We start from the raw sequence: 22,035 nt of genomic DNA, 5'->3' as shown, positions 1-22,035 counted from the left end.
TATTATTTAGTAGTTATTTATATGGTGAATCTAATACCTTTTTCCGTGGTTCCTCCGCCCACCCGATCATTTCCTGATTTATCTCCTTTACACGTAAGACCGGTCCAACCCGCTCTTACGTGTACATTCCTGCACGTTCTTGTGAGGCATAGTCCATTGCACATGCGCAGAAAACATCTGCTGTGATACACATTGAAAGAATGAATCAGTAGATTCATTATTGTGTATCGTAGCAGCGATAGTTAGATCTTTTCCTCTCTGCAAATTACCCAGATCCAACATTACAAGCTAACATAACATCAAAGACTAGCCGAGAATGCGCATGTGTGTCTCATGAACTCGTATATCTTGCGGCCAAAAAAGAAATGAGACACGCATGCGTATATACCATTGTAGGCGTTAATCTAGTCTGTTGGGACGCCAGTGGGGGACCAATCAAAATGCTTTACAAAGTATTCGTCATTCGAAAACAATTTTTTTTTATAGCCAGGCAGAGTTATGGCGATAGAACTGAGCGTTGTAAAAAGGTCAATTTTAGGTTTAATAATAATGATGTTAGAAAAATTATGACTTAAACTCACACTCATTTTACGTTTATTTTTTAAATCTGAATAGTGGAGCGTGATAGTTAACTTTTCCTTTATTATACTAAAGCTTTAATCATACTACCTCTTTCCCTCATATAAGCTACACCTAGTTAGGTCATTGAATGTTTGCTAGCAAGTTTAATTTTTAAGATTTTAATTAAACCAACTGAGTATCATGTATACTAAAATATAATGTAACAACCAAAATTGTTCTGCATGTTATAATAACATTAATTGATGCACTGACATTTTTTAATATTATCTCAGATTTGTTGATAATTGAAATGGGTAGAATTTGAATATTACAGTTTGTATTAATATTTGACACATTCTGACTTGGCTATACATCTGGCCCTCATATTGTACTGTATGTTATATGATAGTCACTGGTTATAGGAAACTCTTTTACTTTTCTAATGAATATTTGAAAAATAAGAATTGAATATAAGCTTGGAAAAAATGTTTCTGTTGTAAAATGATTAGATGAATATATTTCAACGGCTAAAAATGTGTTATACATACAGGCGGACTTCGTTTTACTGCGCTTTGTTCTATTGCGTTTTTGCAGACATTGGGGCCTATTTACCAATGTCTGGCGGACATGATACGCTGTCGGCATTTAACATTGCACAAGCAGTTTTGGTGAACTGCTTGTGCAATGCCGCCCTCTGCAGATTCGCTACCCATCGGCCGCTAGCAGGGGGTGTCAATCAACCCGTTCATATAGGATTGGGCGGATTGATGTCCGCAGCCTCAGAGGCAGCGGATCAGTTAAGGAGCAGTGGTCTTAAGACCTCTGCTTCATAACTGCTGTTTCTGGTGAGCCTTGATAAATCGGCCCCATTGTGTTTTTTTGCAAATTGAAGGTTTGTTGCAACCTTGTGTTGAGCAAGTCTAGCTGTGTCATTTTTACAACATATATACACATATAAACACATAAATATACATGTATACAAATATATAACACACCCACACACACATATATATATATATATACACACACATACATACATACAGAACCTTGCTAAATTATTAGACCCATGCTTAAAAATCTATTTTTTTTTTACATAGTTTTGGTTGTGATAACTTAGTATAATTGTTATCAATTTTTAAATATTTACGTACAAGGTGTCTTAAGAATTAGATAAAAAAATAGTATGCTTACAAAATATTTGTAACAACAAAGTGAAAATCTATATTTTGAATGCCCACCCTTAGCGGCCAGTAGTCTGTAGTGCCTCTATACATCAAAGTATAGTGTTTATACAGTTTGCTGTCTTTGTATTTGTAATTAGTTTATGGTTCCATATGTTGATAAGTGCCTCTTTTAGTGGTAGGAGCAGTTTTACTAAATTACGATTTTTGATCAATGGGTGAAATAATTTGACAAGGTACTGTATATATATATATATATATATATATATATATATATATATAGTGTACATACAACACCAGCAAAAAGACTGTGACTCGCTGAAGGCTCAGATGATAGTTAGCATTTTTTAACAATAAAGAATTTTTTTATTAAATTATGTACATTGTTTTTTAGACATAATGCTATTGCACAATACAGTACAGTGTAAACATAACTTTTATATGCACTGGGAAACAAAAACAGTTGTGTGACTCGCTTTATTGCTATATTTTCTTTATTGTGGTGGTCTGGAACTCAGAAGTACGCCTGTATATGATGTGTATGAATGTGTGAAGGGCCCTCGTGGGATTGTACTTATATAGACTTAGAAGCGTACTCTCCAATTCTAAGGAGCGGGCTGGCACAAGACCAGTGGAATTTTACTGGTTCTGGCAGCCAAATATTGCTCACCGTTGTTCTGTTAAATGTAAGTGTACATTTTAGATTGTTTAGATAACAGGGCATAAAGTGTAAAAGGAAAATGATCTACTATGTTAGAGCATTTTATTAATGCACTATTGCTTGCTCATAATGATGTGCTTAACCCCTGCAAAGTGATTAAATACATAGTTAAAGTTAGCTCCAGAGCAACAACGTATTACTGGGAGCTAGCTGAACATAATTAGTAATATATCTCACCTCAGCAGGTCCAGTAGGGCATCTACTGTAGTAACTTCTGGGGTACTTCCTGTTCTGTCAATATCATCAGCACTTTGGGATACTCCAGGTTTAATGCTCACCACCAGCACAATCCCTGTTATGCAACAAACAAGGCATTTACATAGTTTTACATAGATTTTATTCTGCTGGCAACACATAGAATGGTAGATTGTGACAGATGATAAGATCCATAATGCCAATCAAGCCTGCACATATTTCCTTCTGAAATGTGACTTAAAATACAGCTAATTTCTGTGAATCCTGAATCCATGTATAATGGTTAATATAGATATATAATAAAATACAAAACCTGGCAAAGGGGTTAAAACGCATAGTGAAAGTCAGCTCCACAGCAGTAGTGCAGTACTGGGAGCTAGCTAAACACATCTGGTGAGCAAATGATAAGAGGCAAATGTGTGTAATCCCCAATCACAAGCTAGCTTCCAGTAGTGCATTGTTTGTCCTGACCCTACTTAGGTATGCTTTTCAACAATGTATACTAAGAGAACAAATTTAAAGTTAATAATAATAGAAATGAATTAAAAAATCTTCTAAAACGGTACAATCAATCTGAACCATAAAGTTTAATGTTGACTTTCCTGTCCCTTTTAATCAGGAGTCCACTGAACAACATATCTTATTATTGTATCAGTAAACCTTGAGCTAGATACAAACTTATATAATAGGTATGAGACATCTATTTACCAAGAATCACAGCTATTACAGTGGTGCAGAAGTAATACACAACAGCTCGCAGACCAATTTTTCCAGATACACTAGAGTCCAGGGCAGCAACACCTAAACAAAAAGACCAAACAGAAATCTGTGTTAATAATGTAATGATAATACTTCAGATATAGGGCTCTATTTAACAAGCTCCATACGGAGCTTGATGGCACCTGTTTCTGGCGAGTCTTCAAACTCGCCAGAAACAGCAGTTATGAAGCAGCGGTCACAAAGACCGCTGCTCCATAACCTGTCCGCCTGCTCTGAGCAGGTGGACACAAATCGCCACAATATAACCCGATCGAGTACGATCGGGTTGATTGACACCCACCTGCTGGCGGCCCATTGGCCGCGAGTCTGTAGGGGGCGGCGTTGCACCAGCAGCTCTTGTGAGCTGCTGGTGCAATGCTGAATACGGCGAGCGTATTGCTCGCCGTATTCAGTGAGGTCTGGCGGACCTGATCCGCAGTGTCGGATCAAGTCCGCCAGACCTTGATAAATATGCCCCATATACTTGTGTAGCATATAAAGTATTGTGCCAAATGAACATCTGTCTGGAATGTGCTATCTGAGTGCAGCAGGAAATAAAACATTAAGGTTAAGATTACAAGTTGTTTGGCAAATCAGTTGAGAAAACACTGCTCACGTTATGGCTTTTTCACTTTTGTTGTTGTGCAGCTATTACAAATTGTGTGTGGTATACCCTATAGAAGTCAAAGGAGAAGACAAACAGAAAAAAACACACAAAAACCCTAATATGTTGCGCATGACTTTCTCCTTGAAAAGTGTACATGAAAATGCGAATATTTCATATTGCGAAAATCTTTTCATAACGGAATATGTTCTATTTATTTATAAATAATTCATTCTCTATATATGTGATGATTTTTGGACTGATATATCTATTTATAGCGAGAAATGTATATAAATATATATATATATATATATAGATATCTCGAGATCTATATGCAACTATCGATTTGAAAATCCCACTGAGATATTGTTTAATGTGCATAAGATTATTATGTAAAAATTTTTCATTATCTCCATAGTTAAACATATCTCTATGCATATAAATCCATGTTTCTCTATGTATGTGTGTGTATGCAGGGACGGAACTACAGGGGGTGCAGAGTGCGATACTGCCTGCACTGATATCATGTGAGTGTGACGTGATGCTAATGTAAAACAAAAAAAAAGAAGATATGTATAAAATTCACCTTTTTTTTGGGGGGGGGGGGGCTCTTCTTAGATTCTTGCACCTGGGCCCTGTTTCTAGTTACGCCTCTGTATGTATGTCAATGTAAAATCCCTGCGTCTGCTTATAACTTTAACTGTAATATCAGTGTAACTGTACTTTGTAATGTATTTTGGAATTGTTTCGTGAAACTTTTATATTGAGCAAAACTGTTAATTACAGCTCTTCGAGCGCGGAAAGGATGTTGCGTAAAAGGCAAATGAGTGCATGCAATTTTCCAAAACTTGTAATAGTTGCGCAATGGAAATTGTTCGAGAAAATACCACATTGTACACGGAAAACTCATAACGCGCTACTTGTAATCTTGCCCTTAGAGTCACTAATTGTAATTCTCTTTCTTTTGAACTTGTTTACAATAATATACAAACGTTCTGTAGTAATATAATGTGTGTAATAATTACCAGCAGGGTAAATATTGTGCCACATTCATAAAAATGACGAATGTTTAATTAATTTGCTATTTCTAAATGAATGTCAGATGTTTGCTGTGCTGAACATTCTGACTTTTTTGTTTTTGCAAACAAATCCCACATTTAGATATACCAAATGTAACAATCAATTTAAAGAGCCATAATAGTTGAAAATGACATGCTCTCATATGTTATAGCATGTAATTGTAAGATTTACAACACTACACTACGGTGTGTTTAACCCCCACAGAGGTTAAACACACAGTAGAATTACTGCTTGGGACCCGTAGAGCACTGTTGATTACAAATGGAAAAAAACGCTGATCCAATCAGCAGAGCTAGTTGCACATTTGACTCGTGTGACTAGGCAGCACTGCTGATCGCATCAGCATCGGTTTAAGCTTGGGACCAGCAGTGCTCCGCAGGGCCTGAGCATCACCTCTGGCGTGTGTTAAAACCCTTTTCTTTCATGTAATTGGCAAGAGTCCATGAGCTAGTGACGTATGGGATATACAATCCTACCAGGAGGGGCAAAATTTCCCAACCCTCAAAATGCCTATAAATACACCCCTCACCACACTCACAATTCAGTTTTACAAACTTTGCCTCCTATGGAGGTAGTGAAGTAAGTTTGTGCTTGATTTTCTTCTGTGATATGTGCTTATCAGCATTTTGAAGCCCGATTCCTCTCAGAGTACAGTGTTTGTCAGAGGGATGTGAAGGGAGTATCACCTATTGATTCTATGGTTTTCCTCACGGGAAATCTTTTCAAAGGTTCTCTGTTATCGGTCGTGGAGATTCATCTCCTACCTCCCTTTTCAGATTGACAATATACTCTCATATTCCATTACCTCTACTGATACTGTTTCAGTACTGGTTTGGCTATCTGCTATATGTGAATGGGTGTCATTTGGTAAGTATGTTTTCATTACTTAAGACACTCGCAGCTATGGTTTGGCACTTTATGTATTAATAAAAAGTTTTAAATATATGTATTGTACTTATCTTTGCCATGAGTCAGGTTTATGTATATTTCCTTTTGCAGACTATCAGTTTCAAAATTGGGAAACATATTTAGGAAGTTATTTTTTATTACCTGGGGTATAGTCTTTTCTTCAAAATTGACTGGTTTTTCATTAAATTTTCACGGGCAAATTAGGCTTGCGAGGTCGCAAAATGCCAATGTTTATTGCGTAATTTTTGGCACAAGATTTTTTTTGCCGCAAAGGTACGTCCAGTGATGCAAATTCGTCATTTCTGGGCGTCTTAGTTGACGCAGAGTTTCCTTGCACAAGGTTGCGTCTGCAATGACGCAAGTGTGTCATTTCCGGATGTTGTTAGCGCCAGAAAATTTAATTTTGCGTTGTGCGTCATACTTGGCACCAAATAATTTCATTATTTAAAACCCAATTTCTATATGCCTCTTGCCTTTTTCTATGTCAGAGGGCTATGCTGTTTGCATTTTTTCCCATTCCTGAAACTGCCATATAAGGAAATTGATAATTGTGCTCTTACATTTGCAAGATGTCTCAATCTTATCCTGTCTCAGAAACCACTGTTGGAACCCTGCTGCCTGATAACAGTTCTACCAAAGCTAAGTGCATTTGTTGTAAATTTGTGGAGATTATATCTCCAGCAGTGGTATGTAGTAGTTGTCATGATAAGCTTTTACATGCAGAGAATGCATCCATCAGTAATAGTACCATGCCTGTTGTTCCTTCAACATCTGATATCCCTGTGAATATAAAAGATTTTATTGCTGATGCGATTCAGAAGGCTTTGTCTGCTATCCCGCCTTCTAATAAACGTAAAAGGTCTTTTAAAACTTCTCTTAAAGTTGCTGAAATTTCAAATGACCGACAACATACTGAATTATTCTCCTCTGATGAGGATCTATCTGATTCAGAAGATCCTTCCTCAGATATTGACACTGACAAATCTACTTATTTATTTAAAATGGAGTATATTTGTTCCTTGTTAAAAGAGGTGTTGATTACATTGGATATTCAGGAAACTAGTCCTCTTGATACTAAAACTAGTAAACATTTAAACTCTGTTTATAAACCTCCTTTGGTTACTCCAGAGGTTCTTCCAGTTCCTGATGCTATTTCTTATACGATTTCTAAGGAATGGAATAGGCCTGGTACTTCTTTTATCCCTTCTTCAAGGTTTAAAAAATTGTATCCTTTGCCAGCAGTTAGATTGGAGTTTTGGGAAAAGATCCGCAAAGTTCATGGGGCTATTTCTACTCTTGCCAAACGTACTACTATTCCTATGGAAGATAGTATTTCTTTTAAGGACCCTTTAGATAGTAAACTTGAATCTTATCTAAGGAAAGCTTATTTATATTCTGGCTATCTTCTCAGGCCTACCATTTATATGGTTGATGTTGCAGCTGCATCAACTTTTTGGTTGGAAAGTTTAGCGCAACAGGAAATGGATCCTGATTTCTCTAGCATTGTTCGCTTGCTTCAACATGCTAATCATTTTATCTGTAATGCCATTTTTTGATAACCTCAAAATTGATGTTAAATCTATGTCTTTACCTATTTTAGCTAGAAGAGCTTTGTGGCTCAAATATTGGAATGCTGAAATGGTATCTAAGTCTAGATTACTATCTCTTTCTTTCCAAGGTAATAATTTATTTGGTTCTCAGTTGGATTCGATTATTTCAACTGTCACTGGGGGGAAGGGAGTTTTTTTGCCTCAGGATAAAAGACCTAAGGGTAAATCTAAAGCTTCTAACCGTTTTCGTTCCTTTTGACAAAATAAGGAACAGAAACCTACTCCTTCCCCCAAAGAATCTGGTTTCAATTGGAAACCTTCTTCAAGTTGGAGTAAATCCAACCCATTTAAGAAACCAAAGCCAGCCCCCAAGTCGGCATGAAGGTGCAGCCCTCATTCCAGCTCAGCTGGAAGGGGGCAGATTAAGATTCTTCCAAGACATTTGGGCAGATTCTGTCCAAAATCAATGGATTCAGAGTTTTGTCTCTGTACCGAATAGGATTCAGAGTAAGACCTCCTGTGAGAAGATTTTTTCTCTCACGCATCCCAGCAAATCCAGTAAAGACTCAGGCTTTTCTGAAGTGTGTTTCAGATCTGGAGCTTTCAGGGGCAATCATACCAGTTCCGTTTCAGGAACAGGGTCTGGGGTTTTATTCAAATCTATTCATTGTCCCAAAGAAAGAGAATTCATTCAGGCCAGTTCTGGATCTGAAAATTTTGAATCGTTTTGTAAGAGTGTCAATTTTCAAAATGGTGACTATAAGGACTATTCTGCCTTTTGTTCAGCAAGGGCATTATATGTCCATGATAGACTTACAGGATACATATTTTCATATTCCGATTCATCCAGACCACTATCAGTTTCTGAGATTCTCTTTTCTAGACAAGCATTACCAATTTGTCGCTCTTCCATTTGGCCTAGCGACAGCTCCAAGAATCATTTTGAAGGTTCTCGGTGCCCTACTCTCTGTAATCAGAGAACCGGGTATTGCAGTGTTTCCTTATTTGGACGATATCTTGGTAGTAGCTCAGTCTTTACATTCTGCAGAATCTCACATGAATCAACTAGTGTGGTTTCTTCAAAGACATGGTTGGAGGATCAATTTACCAAAAAGTTCCTTGATTCCTCAAACAAGGGTCACCTTTTTAGGTTTCCAGATAGATTCAGTGTCCATGACTCTGTCTCTAACAGACAAGAGACAATTAAAATTGGTTTCAGCTTGTCGGAACCTTCAGTCTCAATCATTCTCTTCAGTAGCTATGTCCATGGAAGTTTTAGGTCTCATGACTGCAGCATTGGACGCGATCCCCTTTGCTCCTTTTCATATGAGACCTCTCCAGCTTTGTATACTGAATCAATGGTGCAGGTATTATACAAAGATATCACAATTAATATCCTTAAATCCCAATGTTCAACTCTCTCTGACTTGGTGGTTAGATCACCATCGTATAGTTCAAGGGGCCTCTTTTGTTCATCCAACCTGGACTGTGATCACAACAGATGCAAGTCTTTCAGGTTGGGGAGCTGTCTGGGGATCTCTGACAGAACAGGGGTTTGGAAATCTCAAGAGACAAGATTACCAATCCATATTTTAGAACTTCATGCTATTTTCAGGGCTCTTCAGGATTGGCCTCTGTTGAAGAGAGAACCGTTCATTTGTTTTCAGACAGACAATATCACAAATGTGGCATATGTCAATCACCAGGGTGGGACTCACAGTCCCCAAGCTATGAAAGAAGTATCTCGGATACTTGCTTGGGCGGAATCCAGCTCCTGTCTAATTTCTGCGGTTCATATCCCAGGTGTAGACAATTGGGAAGAGGATTATCTCAGCCGTCAGACTTTACATCCGGGGGAGTGGTCGCTCCATCTAGATGTGTTTTCTCAGATTGTTCAAATGTGGGGTCTTCCAGAAATATACAAAAACCACAAAAGGGCAAACGAGTAAGCTCAACCTTTCATTATTATCACAATTTTAAGAAAAGTTTAAATAGGGATATGCTGCCTGATAGGACAATATTCAGAAAACAAGTACAAAGAGAAGTGGTTATACCGGTATAAGGTATAACTAGAAAGACCAGGAGAAAATGCAATCACCTTAAATAAGAAACAATGAATTTCATTAAGCAAAATTTAATCAGAAAAATATAGAAAACAAAAAGAAAAACAATCCTAAATAGATCTTACAAGTAAACACAGAAACATACATAGAACAAACAAACACATTCAGCTCTAAAACATAACCTAAGCCGGCAATAAAGTCCAAATGCAAAGTGGTGTAAACAGTAACACACACTAATATAAAACAGCAGCAGTTGTAAATCCACATATGAATGCAAATAGATGAGATGAAAAGATGAAAGCACCAATCATAATGAATGATGATAATGGTTAGTAACAATTGCAGTAGGTTAAAGCAGCACAGCAGTAGTATATGCAAAGCAGTCAATTATGTAGATGAAACATAATTTACTTAGACCAGCTTGGAGCAGATAAACATATACAGCATCCCTGCAGACATCCAAATCACTATACCCTAGTGTGGGGTATCCACATAAGAGGTAGAAAGAGAGAGAGCGGGTACATAGGTATTTAAACATCCATAGTGTAATGGGCAAGTTCATACCATATACAGTATACTCCGGATAGCACTCTCACAGATGGACAAACCAGTCATTACTCACTACTCCTCCACACTTAGGCTAATAGTACAGCGGATTCGTATCCGGATGGAAGGCAATGCTGAACAGAACAGTGGGGGGATCCCACGGACAAGATGCTGCGCTCCAACGCGTCCTTCTGCGCGTTTCACTCAGTAATCGCAGCACGGAGCTTCTTCCGGGTAATGACGTGTTGCATCAAGGATTGCGTCTGATTGGTAGCAGGAAACATGTGACAAATACGTCATAGATCTACTTCGAGCCTTAAGGTGGCAATTATTTCTCAATATAGCAGCAGTAGAATACAGGAATTCAATCCTTAAAGTGGCAATGTTTAACATACGGCTGCATAAAGAACACCATAAAGCCTAACAATTGAAACCTACTATCTATCCTTGCTATTCCACTGCTGCTATATTGAGAAAGAATTTCCACCTTAAGGATCGAAGTAGATCTATGACGTATTCGTCACATGTTTCCTGCTAAGAATAAGACGCAATCCTTGATGCACCATGTCATTACCCGGAAGAAGCTCCGTGCTGCGATTACGGAGTGAAACAAGCAGGACACGTCGGTGCGCAGCATCTTGTTTGTGGGATCCCCCCACTGTTCTGTTCAGCATTGCCTTCCATCAGGATACAAATCCGCTGTTCTATTAGCCTAAGTGTGGAGGAGTAGTGAGTAATGACTGGCTTGTCCATCTGTGAGAGTGCTATCCGGAGTATACTGTGTATGGTATGAACTTGCCCATTACACTATGGATGTTTAAATACCTATATAACCACTCTCTCTCTTTCTACCTCTCATGTGGATACCCCACACTAGGCTATAGTGATTTGGATGTCTGCAGGGATGCTGTATATGTTTATGTGCTACAAGCTGGTCTAAGTAAATCACGTTTCATCTACATAATTGACTGCTTTGCATATACTACTGCTGTGCTGCTTTAACCTACTACAATTGTTACTAACCATCATTATCATTCATTGTGATTGGTGCTTTCATCTTTTCATCTCATCCATTTGCATTCATATGTGGATTTGCTGCTGTTTTATATTAGTGTGTGTTACTGTTTACACCACTTTGCATTTGGACTTTATTGCTGGATTAGGTTATGTTTTGGAGCTGAATGAGGGGCCCATGTGTTTGTTTGTTTGTTCTATGTATGTTTCTGTGTTTACTTGTAACATCTATTTAGGATTGTTTTTCTTTTGTTTTCTATATTTTTCTGATTAAATTTTGCTTAATGAAATTCATTGTTTATTATTTAAGGTGATTGCATTTTCTCCAGGTCTTTCTGGTTATACCTTATACCGGTATAACCACTTCTCTTTGTACTTGTTTTCTTCAAGAAATAGATCTGATGGCTTCCCATCTAAACAAGAAACTTCCCAGGTACCTGTCCAGGTAAAGGGATCCTCAGTCAGAGGTGGTGGATGCGTTAGCAGTTCCTTGGTATTACTAACCTGCTTATATTTTCCCACCTCTAGTTCTTCTTCCAAGAGTGACCTCCAAGTTCATCATGGAACAATCGTTTGTGTTGCTGGTAGCTCCAGCATGGCCTCACAGGTTTTGGTATGCAGATCTTGTTCGGATGTCCAGTTGCCAACCTTGGCCACTTCCTTTAAGACCAGACCATCTGTCTCAAGGTCCATTTTTCCATCAGGCTCTCAAATCATTAAATTTGAAGGTATGGAAATTAAAGGCCTAGTGCTTAGTCATAGAGGTTTCTCTGACTCAGTGATTAATACTATGTTACAGGCTCGTAAATCTGTTTCTAGGAAGATTTATTATCGAGTTTGGAAGATTTATATTTCATGGTGTTCTTCTCATAAATTCTCCTGGCATTCTTTTAGAATTCCTAGAATTTTACAGTTTCTTCAAGATGGTTTGGATACAGGTTTGTCTGCAAGTTCCTTGAAGGGACAAATCTCTGCTCTTTCTGTTTTATTTCACAGAAAGATTGCTAAGCTTCCTGATATTCACTATTTTGTACAGGTGTTGGTCCATATAAAGCCTGTCATTAAATCAAACTCTCCTCCTTGGAATTTGAGCCTATGCATTCTTTGGACATTAAACTTCTTTCTTGGAAAGTGTTGTTCCTTTTGACCATCTCTTCTGCTAGAAGAGTTTCCGAATTATCTGCTCTTTCTTGTGAATCTCCTTTTTTAATTTTTTCCATCAGGATAAGGCAGTTTTGCGGACTTCATTTAAATTTCTACCTAAGGTTGTGAATTCTAACAACATTAATAGAGAAATTGTTGTTCCTTCTTTGTGTCCTAATCCTAAGAATTCTTTGGAGAGATCCTTAAATTCTTTGGATGTTGTAAGAGCTTTGAAATATTATGTTGAAGCTACTAAAGATTTCAGGAAGACTTCTAATCTATTTGTTATCTTTTCTGGTTCTAGGAAAATCAGAAAGCTTCTGCCATTTCCATGGCATCTTGGTTAAAGCTTTTGATTCATCAGGCTTATTTGGAGTCGGGTCAGGATCAGTCTCCACTTTGTGGGCTTTTAAGAATGAAGCTTCAGTTGATCAGATTTGCAAAGCAGCAACTTGGTCTTCTTTGCATACATTTACTAAATTCTACCATTTTGTTGTATTTGCTTCTTTGGAAGAAGTTTTTGGTTGAAAAGTTTTTCAGGCAGCTGTTTCAGTTTGATTCCTCTGCTTATGTTTAAGTTTTTTCTTTTCATTTATGAGAATAAACTTATATTTTGAGTTGTGGATTAATTTTTTCAGCGGAAAATGGCTGTTATTATTTTATCCCTCCCTCTCTAGTGACTCTTCTGTGGAGTTCCACATCTTGGGTATTACTATCCCATACGTCACTAGCTCATGGACTCTTGCCAATTACATGAAAGAAAACATAATTTATGTAAGAACTTACCTGATAAATTAATTTCTTTCATATTGGCAAGAGTCCATGATACCCACCCTTTTTATGGTGTTTATGATTTTTTGTATAAAGAACAATTATTTCCAAATTCCTTTTTTGATGCTTTTTACTCATTTATTTATCACCCCACTACTTGGCTATTCATTAAAGTGAATTGTGGGTGTGGCGATGGGTGTGTTTATAGGCATTTTTGAGGTTTGGGAAACTTTGCCCCTCCTGGTAGGATTGTATATCCCATACGTCACTAGCTCATGGACTCTTGCCAATATGAAAGATGTTTTCTGGGGGTTAACACACAGTAGTGTAAAGGTCAATAGTCTTTAAATAGCATGCTCTAAAAAACATTCAAAACAACATCAGGTTAGCTTTTTTTTTTGTTACAGTAGACATACAAATGTTACGTATGAAATACTGAAATGTAAAGCTAATTTTTAAAAAATGTAATAATTTGTTATGTGTTTATTTAAAGCCTTTGATCAAGTAGACTGAACATCAAGGACAAACATTTGTTCTACTATTAGAATGACAATTTTAGCCATTTGCCTATCTCCGGTAATAAGCCCTTATAATTATTTTTTAACTTGTGTGTCATGTCTCCTGCCTGACTTACTCACAGAGAATTATATATAGCTGTAGGTAATTAGAAACATAGGTTACGATCGGATACGATCAGGTTGATTGACACCCCCTGCTAACGGCAGGGGGCGGCATTGCACAAACATTTCACAAGAAATGCTTGTGCAATGATAAATGCAGACAGTGTATGCTGTCGGCATTTATCGATGTGCAGTGGACATGATCCGCTACAGCGGATCATGTCCGACCTCACAATAATAATTTGGCCCCATAGTCTATGATTAATGGTTAGAAAAAGTAATACAAATGCAAATTATCTGGTATATTAAACATTTTAGTCACTGTAAGTGATTTATCAGATTAAAATGAGTTACATTCATTTTATGGCATTAGTTGGTACTTGAATTTGCAAATGAATCAGTGAAAATAGCCGAGTGGCACAAAAATCTGCCTTCTTCTGCATTCGGTGGTGAACCAAACCTCCTAACACACGTGTCTAGTAAACACATACCTGTGATCATACTTGAAACAATCAACGGTAAAATAATGAGTTTGAGCATTCTCATCAGAATCTCTCCAGGAAAAGCAAAATAGATTTTGTCCAGGTTGGAAAGTTTGCCATATTCCCGCACCAATACTCCGAGACCAATGCCTGAAACAAATAGAAAATCATAAGTTTTAACAAAAGCGTCCAAGAGAAACCAGAATATATCTGTCAACTTTATTTTATCCCATCAATATTGTCTGCTACAAAACAATGCAAAAAACACTTCAGTTGTTAACACAAAACCTGATACCTAAATTAGTTTAGTGTGAATGTAACTCTCTGCAAATAGAACTAGCAATTTAGTATGGTGTAATAAAAACAAACTTCATTCAAATAGACTTGTTAACCATGAAACAGTACTGTAAAGAAAAACAAAAACAAACTTTTTTTAGTCAGCTTGTGTGAAAATTAGCATGATACAGATTTATACTAGTTTAGTTACTGTCTGTTGATTAATGTTTTTTTTTGTAATTTTTTTAATAATGCTTATATAAATGCTTGATTCATTGGCCTCTATTTAACAAGCTCCGTAAGGAGCTTGATGGCCCGTTTCTGGCGAGTCTTCAGACTCGCCAGAAACAGCAGTTATGAAGCAGCGGTCACAAAGACCGCTGCTCCATAACCTGTCCGCCTGCTCTGAGCAGGCAGACAGACATCGCCGGAAATCAACCCGATCGAGTACGATCGGGTTGATTGACACCCCCCTGCTGGCGGCCTATTGGCCGCGAGTCTACAGGGGGCGGCGTTGCACCAGCAGCTCTTGTGAGCTGCTGATGCAATGCTGAATAATGCCGTATTCAGCGAGGTCTGTCGGACCTGATCCGCACTGTCGGATCAGGTCCGACAGACCTTGATAACTTGGGGCCAATATGTCAATTTTGTAAACATTCTAATAGAATTACTTGTTATACAAGTTGCCGATATTAAAATGTAGGTGAAATTGTTCTTTTGGGTATATTTTTTTATATAAAATAACTGTTTCTTCTAATTTAAACCACAACCCAGTACAGGACCACATTCCGAGTGGAGCGGTATTCTTTTGTCCAGCTTGCGCGCTAACTCTGCTAGAAATCAGCTTTTTACAAGAGTATTACAAGTTGAAAGTAAAAAGTGTTTGTTCGGGCACTAACTAGATGCTTGTGTAAAAAGCAGAAGTTAGAAAATCACAACCACATTAGCGTATTCCCCTATAGAAGTCAATGGAGCAAAAAAGTGAAAAAAAACCTAACACCCTACTTGCACGCAAACCTGATCGCATATAAGTGTGCTAACCCGACATGAAAATATTAATATTTCAGATTCCAATGTTCTTCACATAACAGAATATGTTCTATTCAATACATATATATATATATATATATATATATATATACACATACTGTATATGATATTTTGGTACAATATATAGCTATACTTATATATAATCATCAAAGCCCTTAAAAAAGCCCTTGTGGGGGAAACGTATGTCGCAGTTACATGTTAGAGTTTTAAAAGTGACATAACTAAATTGATCTAAAATCAGCCAAGAACGCTGAATTAATACAGTGATTTATAGCTGCAGGTCACAATTGCGCTGTTACTTGTCCTTACCATTGCTATGTGCTTGAGGTTGTCTTCTATATATTGTAAACTTATTTTTGTTTTAATAAATGTTAATCCTTGGATCCTGTGGTCTCCTGTTGCCTTATTGTGCCAGTGGAGGAGTGGGATGGCTCAGTCATTAGTTCTCTAGTATGTGAGTATGGTCCTGTAGTACAGCTGCATATTTATTTATTTTATGCCACTAGTATATACTAGGTATCTAATCACTTGATTAAGGGCTGAACTGCAGCTGTTTTTAGGAACAAGAAAGGTTGTATGAGATTATATAAACAGCGCTGTATACAGCAAATATAAACTAGAAATACACAATGTGTAGAAAAAACACTTTATTTTACTGACAGACTTTGTCTTAGAACATTTAAAAAGATATAACATATAGCTATTCACAAAACAATAGTATTAAATGTTGCTATTGTATATAGTCCTAACACATAGGTTAAAAAACTATTTGCACAATAGAGGGCAAATTAAAGTTTTGGGATGAAATGGAGCACTATTGTCCCCACTTTCATACAATATACAAATTTACAACATACAAATATGCAGTATTAAATCACAAGTATAAAACCTTTTAAAAAACTAAAAATCATATAGTACTCTGATAAATGAAGAGCGAGAGAAACTGCAAACACTTGCCTGGCCAGACTCTGTGTATACGTTACCACTACTAGTTTCAGGGTCATGCCCCTTCCTCAATAACGCCTAGATTACGAGTCTTGCGTTAGCCTTAAAAAGCAGCGTTGAGAGGTCCCAACGCTGCTTTTTAACGCCCGCTGGTATTACGAGTCTTGCAGGTACAGGTGTACCGCTCACTTTTTTTCCGCGACTCGAGCATACCACAAATCCCCTTACGTCAATTGCGTATTCTATATTTTCAATGGGATTTTCCATACGCCGGTATTACGAGTCTTGGAAAAAGTGAGTGGTACAGCCTCTCCTGTCAAGACTCCTACCGCATTTAAAAGTCAATAGTTAAAGGGACAATCTACACCAGAATTTTTATTGTTTTAAAAGATAGATAATCCCTTTATTACCCATTTCCCAATTATGCATAACCAACACAGTTATATTAATACACTTTTAACCTCTGTGATTATCTTGTATCTAATCCTCTGCAAACTGCCCCTTTTTTCAGTTCTTTTGAGAGACTTGCAGTCTAGCCAATCAGTGCCTGCTCCCAGATATATTCACGTGCACGAGCACAGTGTTATCTATATGAAATATGTGAACTAACACCCTCTAGTGGTGAAAAACTGTTAAAATGCAATCTGAAAGAGGTGGGCTTCAAGGTCTAAGAAATTAGCATTTGAACCTCCTAGGTTAAGCTTTCAACTAAGAATACCAAAAGAACAAAGCAAAATTGGTGATAAAAGTAAATTGGAAAATTGTTTAAAATTACATGCTCTATCTGAATCATGAAAGTTTATTTTGGCCTAGACTGTCCCTTTAAGAGTTTTATGGGCTAACGCCGTAACATAAAACTCTTAACTAAAGTGCTAAAAAGTACACTAACACCCATAAACTACCTATTAACCACTAAACCGAGCCCCCCCCCACATTGCAAACACTTAACTAAAGTTTTTAACCCCTAATCTGCCAACCGGACATCGCCGTCACTTAAATAAATATATTAACCCCTAAACCGCTGCACTCCTGCCTTGCAAACACTAGTTAAATATTATTAACCCTAATCTGCCGTCCCTAACATCGCCGACACCTACCTACATTTATTAACCCCTAATCTGCCGCCCCCAACGTCGCTGCCAATATTTTAAATGTATTAACCCTTAAACCTAAGTCTAACCCTAACCCTAACACCCCCCTAACTTAAAAATAATTTAAATAAAACGAAATAAAATTACTACAATTAAATAAATTACAGGTGGCCCTCGTTTTACAACGGTTCAATTTACACAGTTTCAGAATAACATCCTTTTTTTCCAGTCATGTGACTGCTTTGAAAAGCATTGAGAAGCAATGCATTTATTAAAATAGCCAGTAGGGGGAGCTGTCTGCTTGTGTTGCAGCAAAGCCAAGAAAGCTGAAATTAATCAGTTTAACCAGACCTGAGCTATCGAGCAGATTTCAAAGGAACAAGATCTTCCTGTCTATAAATCAGTCCAGATTGGAATGCATAGAAATAACTGTTTGCAGAAAAATGCAAGTGAAGTCTGTGTTGTGTGATTATTTTATTAGGTTTATAATGCTGTTTAGCAAATGTTTTTGTTCATTTAACTTAGTTTAATTATATATTCTGTGTTGTGTGATTATTTTATTAGGTTTATAATGCTGTTTAGCAATAAAGTCTTCATTTCAAAGCTTTAAAAATAATGTATTAGGTGTTACTTATGACAATTTTGAGAGGGGCCTGGAACCTATCTCCCTCACTTCCTATTGACTTACATTGTAAACTGGGTTTCAATTTACAACGGTTTCGATTTACAACCATTCCTTCTGGAACCTAACCCCGGCGTAAACTGAGGGCTACCTGTATTCCTATTTAAAACTAAATACTTACCTATAAAATAAACCCTAAGCTAGCTACAATATAACTAATAATTACATTGTAGCTATCTCAGGGTTTATTTTTATTTTACAGGCAAGTTTGTATTTATTTTAACTAGGTACAATAGTTATTAAATAGTTATTAACTATTTAATAACTTCCTAGTTAAAATAAAGACAAATTTACCTGTAAAATAAACCCTAACCTAAGTTACAATTACACCTAACACTACACTATCATTAAATTAATTACCCAAAGGGGGAACTTCCGGGCAGTGCCCATGACTGGTCGCTCTTCTGCATGCTGCTCCAGCTTTCCTGTTTCATCTATAAAATATCATCTTTTGCAAGCAGCATCTAGCACTGAGTTTGGCATACTTCAAAGCACTAAAGAAAACCTATCTATTGAGACTATTTTTGCCAGGATCGCTGCTGGCTTCAGACCCCGGAGCCAATTTGAAGTTGTGGCCTCCAACATCAGCCACGTGAGATAATCCCCCGGCAGGACGCTCTCCAGCTCCTGTCGTTAGTAAATAGTGTGAGCTCACACATAACACTCTATCTTGTGTGTTGAGCTAAAGATTTACAGAGGACCGACATGGACATGAAGAGTGCCAATACTATTCTAAAAGCACTGAGCAGCCTTCTATCGGATCACCATACGGCCCTAGAAAAAATGCTAACTGCAGCCTTTAAACCTGGAGATCTAACAGCACCCCAGCAACCTACTCCAATCAGGCCTGTCTTGGCGATATACACAGGTGGTAGTGCTCTGGGGCCCCAGTGCTATTTACCTACCCTAGTTGAGAAAGATAAGGCTCTCACTATCACGGATCCTGAAGCGATCGCGGCTGGGAAAATGGAACGGACCACCGTCAGAGACGCAACCTGTGCAGAGAACAATACAAACGAGATAGAGCGGTGACACAACCAGCCTTTCTGCCTTCTGGGGAACACATATACCAGAGAGCTCCCGTTAAATATTCATCCCACGGCCAGGAAGGCGTATGGCCACAACCACAATGCTTCTTGGTGTCTTTGCAGCTCTTAATGACCCCTTGTTGTGCTGTTTTGCTGCGGTACAATTAGGACACTCTCCGGGAGCAGAGTAGCTGCCCTTTGGTCACCACATACTTATGGCTCAGACTTTTGGCGATCGTACATCAAGTTGGTAAAATTGACACCTTCAAGGGGACTCGCACCGGAGTCGGGTAGACTTAGAACTTACCATGAGTAAATAGACTTATACTGCAAACTTTATTTTTATTCACAGTTTGAGAATTCCGTTCTTATAACTCTCTATCGGCTAGATTTTGAATTTTGTCGGTAAGGACCCGCGTAGCTAACGCCGGCTTTTTTCTGGCCGCACCATAAAAATAACTCTGGTATTGAGAGTCCACATAAAGGCTGCGTTAGGCTCCAAAAAAGGAGCGTAGAGCATATTTAACGCAGCTTCAACTCTCGATACCAGAGTTGCTTACGCAAGCGGCCAGCCTCAAAAACGTGCTCGTGCACGATTCCCCCATAGGAAACAATGGGGCTGTTTGAGCTGAAAAAAAACCTAACACCTGCAAAAAAGCCGCGTTCAGCTCCTAACGCAGCCCCATTGTTTGCTATGCGTAAACAAGCTTTAAATAGGAATAATTTATTTAATAAGAGTTAATTAATTTCGTTAGATGTAAATTATATTTAACTTAGGGGGGTGTTAGTGTTAGGGTTAGACTTAGCTTTAGGGGTTAATACATTTATTAGAATAGCGGTGAGCTCCGGTCGGCAGATTAGGGGTTAATAATTGAAGTTAGGTGTCAGCGATGTTAGGGAGGGCAGATTAGGGGTTAATACTATTTATTATAGGGTTAGTGAGGCGGATTAGGGGTTAATAACTTTATTATAATAGCGGTGCGGTCCGGTCGGCAGATTAGGGGTTAATAAGTGTAGGCAGGTGGAGGCGACGTTGTGGGGGACAGATTAGGGGTTAATAAATATAATATAGGGGTCGGCGGTGTTAGGGGCAGCAGATTAGGGGTACATAAGGATAACGTAGGTGGCGGCGCTTTGCGGTCGGCAGATTAGGGGTTAATAAGTGTAGGTAGCTGGCGGCGACGTTGTGGGGGGCAGGTTAGGGGTTACTAAATATAATATAGGGGTCGGCGGTGTTAGGGGCAGCAGATTAGGGGTACATAAGGATAACGTAGTTGGCGGTCGGCAGATTAGGGGTTAAAAAATTTAATCGAGTGGCGGCGATGTGGGGAGACCTTGGTTTAGGGGTACATAGGTAGTTTATGGGTGTTAGTGTACTTTAGAGCACAGTAGTTAAGAGCTTTATAAACCGGCGTTAGCCCAGAAAGCTCTTAACTACTGACTTTTTTCCTGCGGCTGGAGTTTTGTCGTTAGAGTTCTAACGCTCACTTCAGCCACGACTCTAAATACCGGAGTTAGAAAAATCCCATTGAAAAGATAGGATACGCAATTTACGTAAGGGGATCTGCGGTATGGAAAAGTCGCGGCTGAAAAGTGAGCGTTAGACCCTTTTTTGAGTGACTCCAAATACCGGAGTTAGCCTAAAACCAGCGTTAGGAGCCTCTAACGCTGGTTTTCACGGCTAACGCCTAACTCCAAATCTAGGCCTATGTTAATAATGTGTGATACAATCTAAATGTCTTAGCGGTCTTTTGACCCTGTTATTGCTTTACCTCCAAGTTCATATAGGTGTTATTCTCTCCATGATTGTATTTTTGTTAGTGTAGGTATACAGTTCTACTTAGCATGCTCACACCGTCATAGAGACTTCCCCACAAAATCTTAATAGGCTATATCTTGCTACCTTGGGTCATAACTTTACTTGCTCAGTGCAGAGTCACTTAGAAATAGCAGAACGAAAGATTCTCTTATTGCTTAGCAAGCTACACCCCGCCTGTAAAGTTAACAAACCACAGCTTTACGCCACAGAATATAAATGCAGGTACCGTAATGTAAGTCACTTTCCATAAACTAAACAATTGTCAAGGTAGGTGTTATCCAAATACTTCTTACACTGTTATCATTAACTCACTGCGCAGTGATGTGCTGTCTGCGGCTGAGGTGGTACATTATGCGCATAGCTCTATAACTAGCCCTTATTTTTTTGTAGAAGGTTTGGAATACTGCTTGGTCTAGAATACAGTTGAGTATGTGTGTGCTCTCCATGGTGTTGCCCTTGCAGACCTGCTTCCCAATTTGAGGGGTCTAGAATCACTTATGGGCTTTTATTATAGTACGCCTCCTCACAATGCTGATTAGCCTAGCAAATAAGGAGTAATGTGATTATAGAATTTATTAAAACACAAATATAAAAAGCGTCACAAGAACTGCATATACACCATACATAGGAGAATCAAGCAATAAAGTCTCAATTATTGCTCTAGTGAGCTAAACACAGTGCTGTAAGTCAGTGGTTAGGAGCGCAGAAACTTAACCACAAAATCTTCCACCTAGTGACCAGCATAGGTTGCTCTTCCCTTCGGCGTGCAGATACTTGAGCAGACGCAATAAAGAAGTAGTGTATCCGACGTACGTTTCGCTAGCAAGCTTTATCAAGCTTACTAGCGAAAGAGGATGCGAAAGAGGATAGCGAAAGAGGATGCTCCGCGTCGGTTGGCATGAAGATGGACCCGCTCCGCTCTGAATGGATGAAGATAGAAGATGC

General features: G+C 38.3%; 1 protein-coding gene across 1 annotated transcript in view; it reads right to left on the bottom strand.

The window, feature by feature from the left end:
- Positions 1 to 22,035, bottom strand: part of SLC1A1 (solute carrier family 1 member 1) — a 266,144-nt gene that overhangs the window by 78,319 nt on the left and 165,790 nt on the right. The window contains exons 3-5 of the mRNA XM_053702546.1: positions 14,209 to 14,349; positions 3,367 to 3,459; positions 2,641 to 2,755 (exon numbers count right to left, since the gene is read on the bottom strand). Of these exons, the coding sequence (XP_053558521.1) occupies positions 2,641 to 2,755; positions 3,367 to 3,459; positions 14,209 to 14,349 (349 nt within the window). The remainder of the gene's footprint in view (positions 1 to 2,640; positions 2,756 to 3,366; positions 3,460 to 14,208; positions 14,350 to 22,035) is intronic.

The sequence above is a fragment of the Bombina bombina genome, chromosome 2 (genome assembly GCF_027579735.1).
Source record: "Bombina bombina isolate aBomBom1 chromosome 2, aBomBom1.pri, whole genome shotgun sequence".
NCBI classification, from domain to species: Eukaryota; Metazoa; Chordata; class Amphibia; order Anura; family Bombinatoridae; genus Bombina; species Bombina bombina.
The sequence above is the reverse complement of the archived record's forward strand: the minus strand, read 5'-3'. Positions and strand labels throughout refer to the sequence as shown.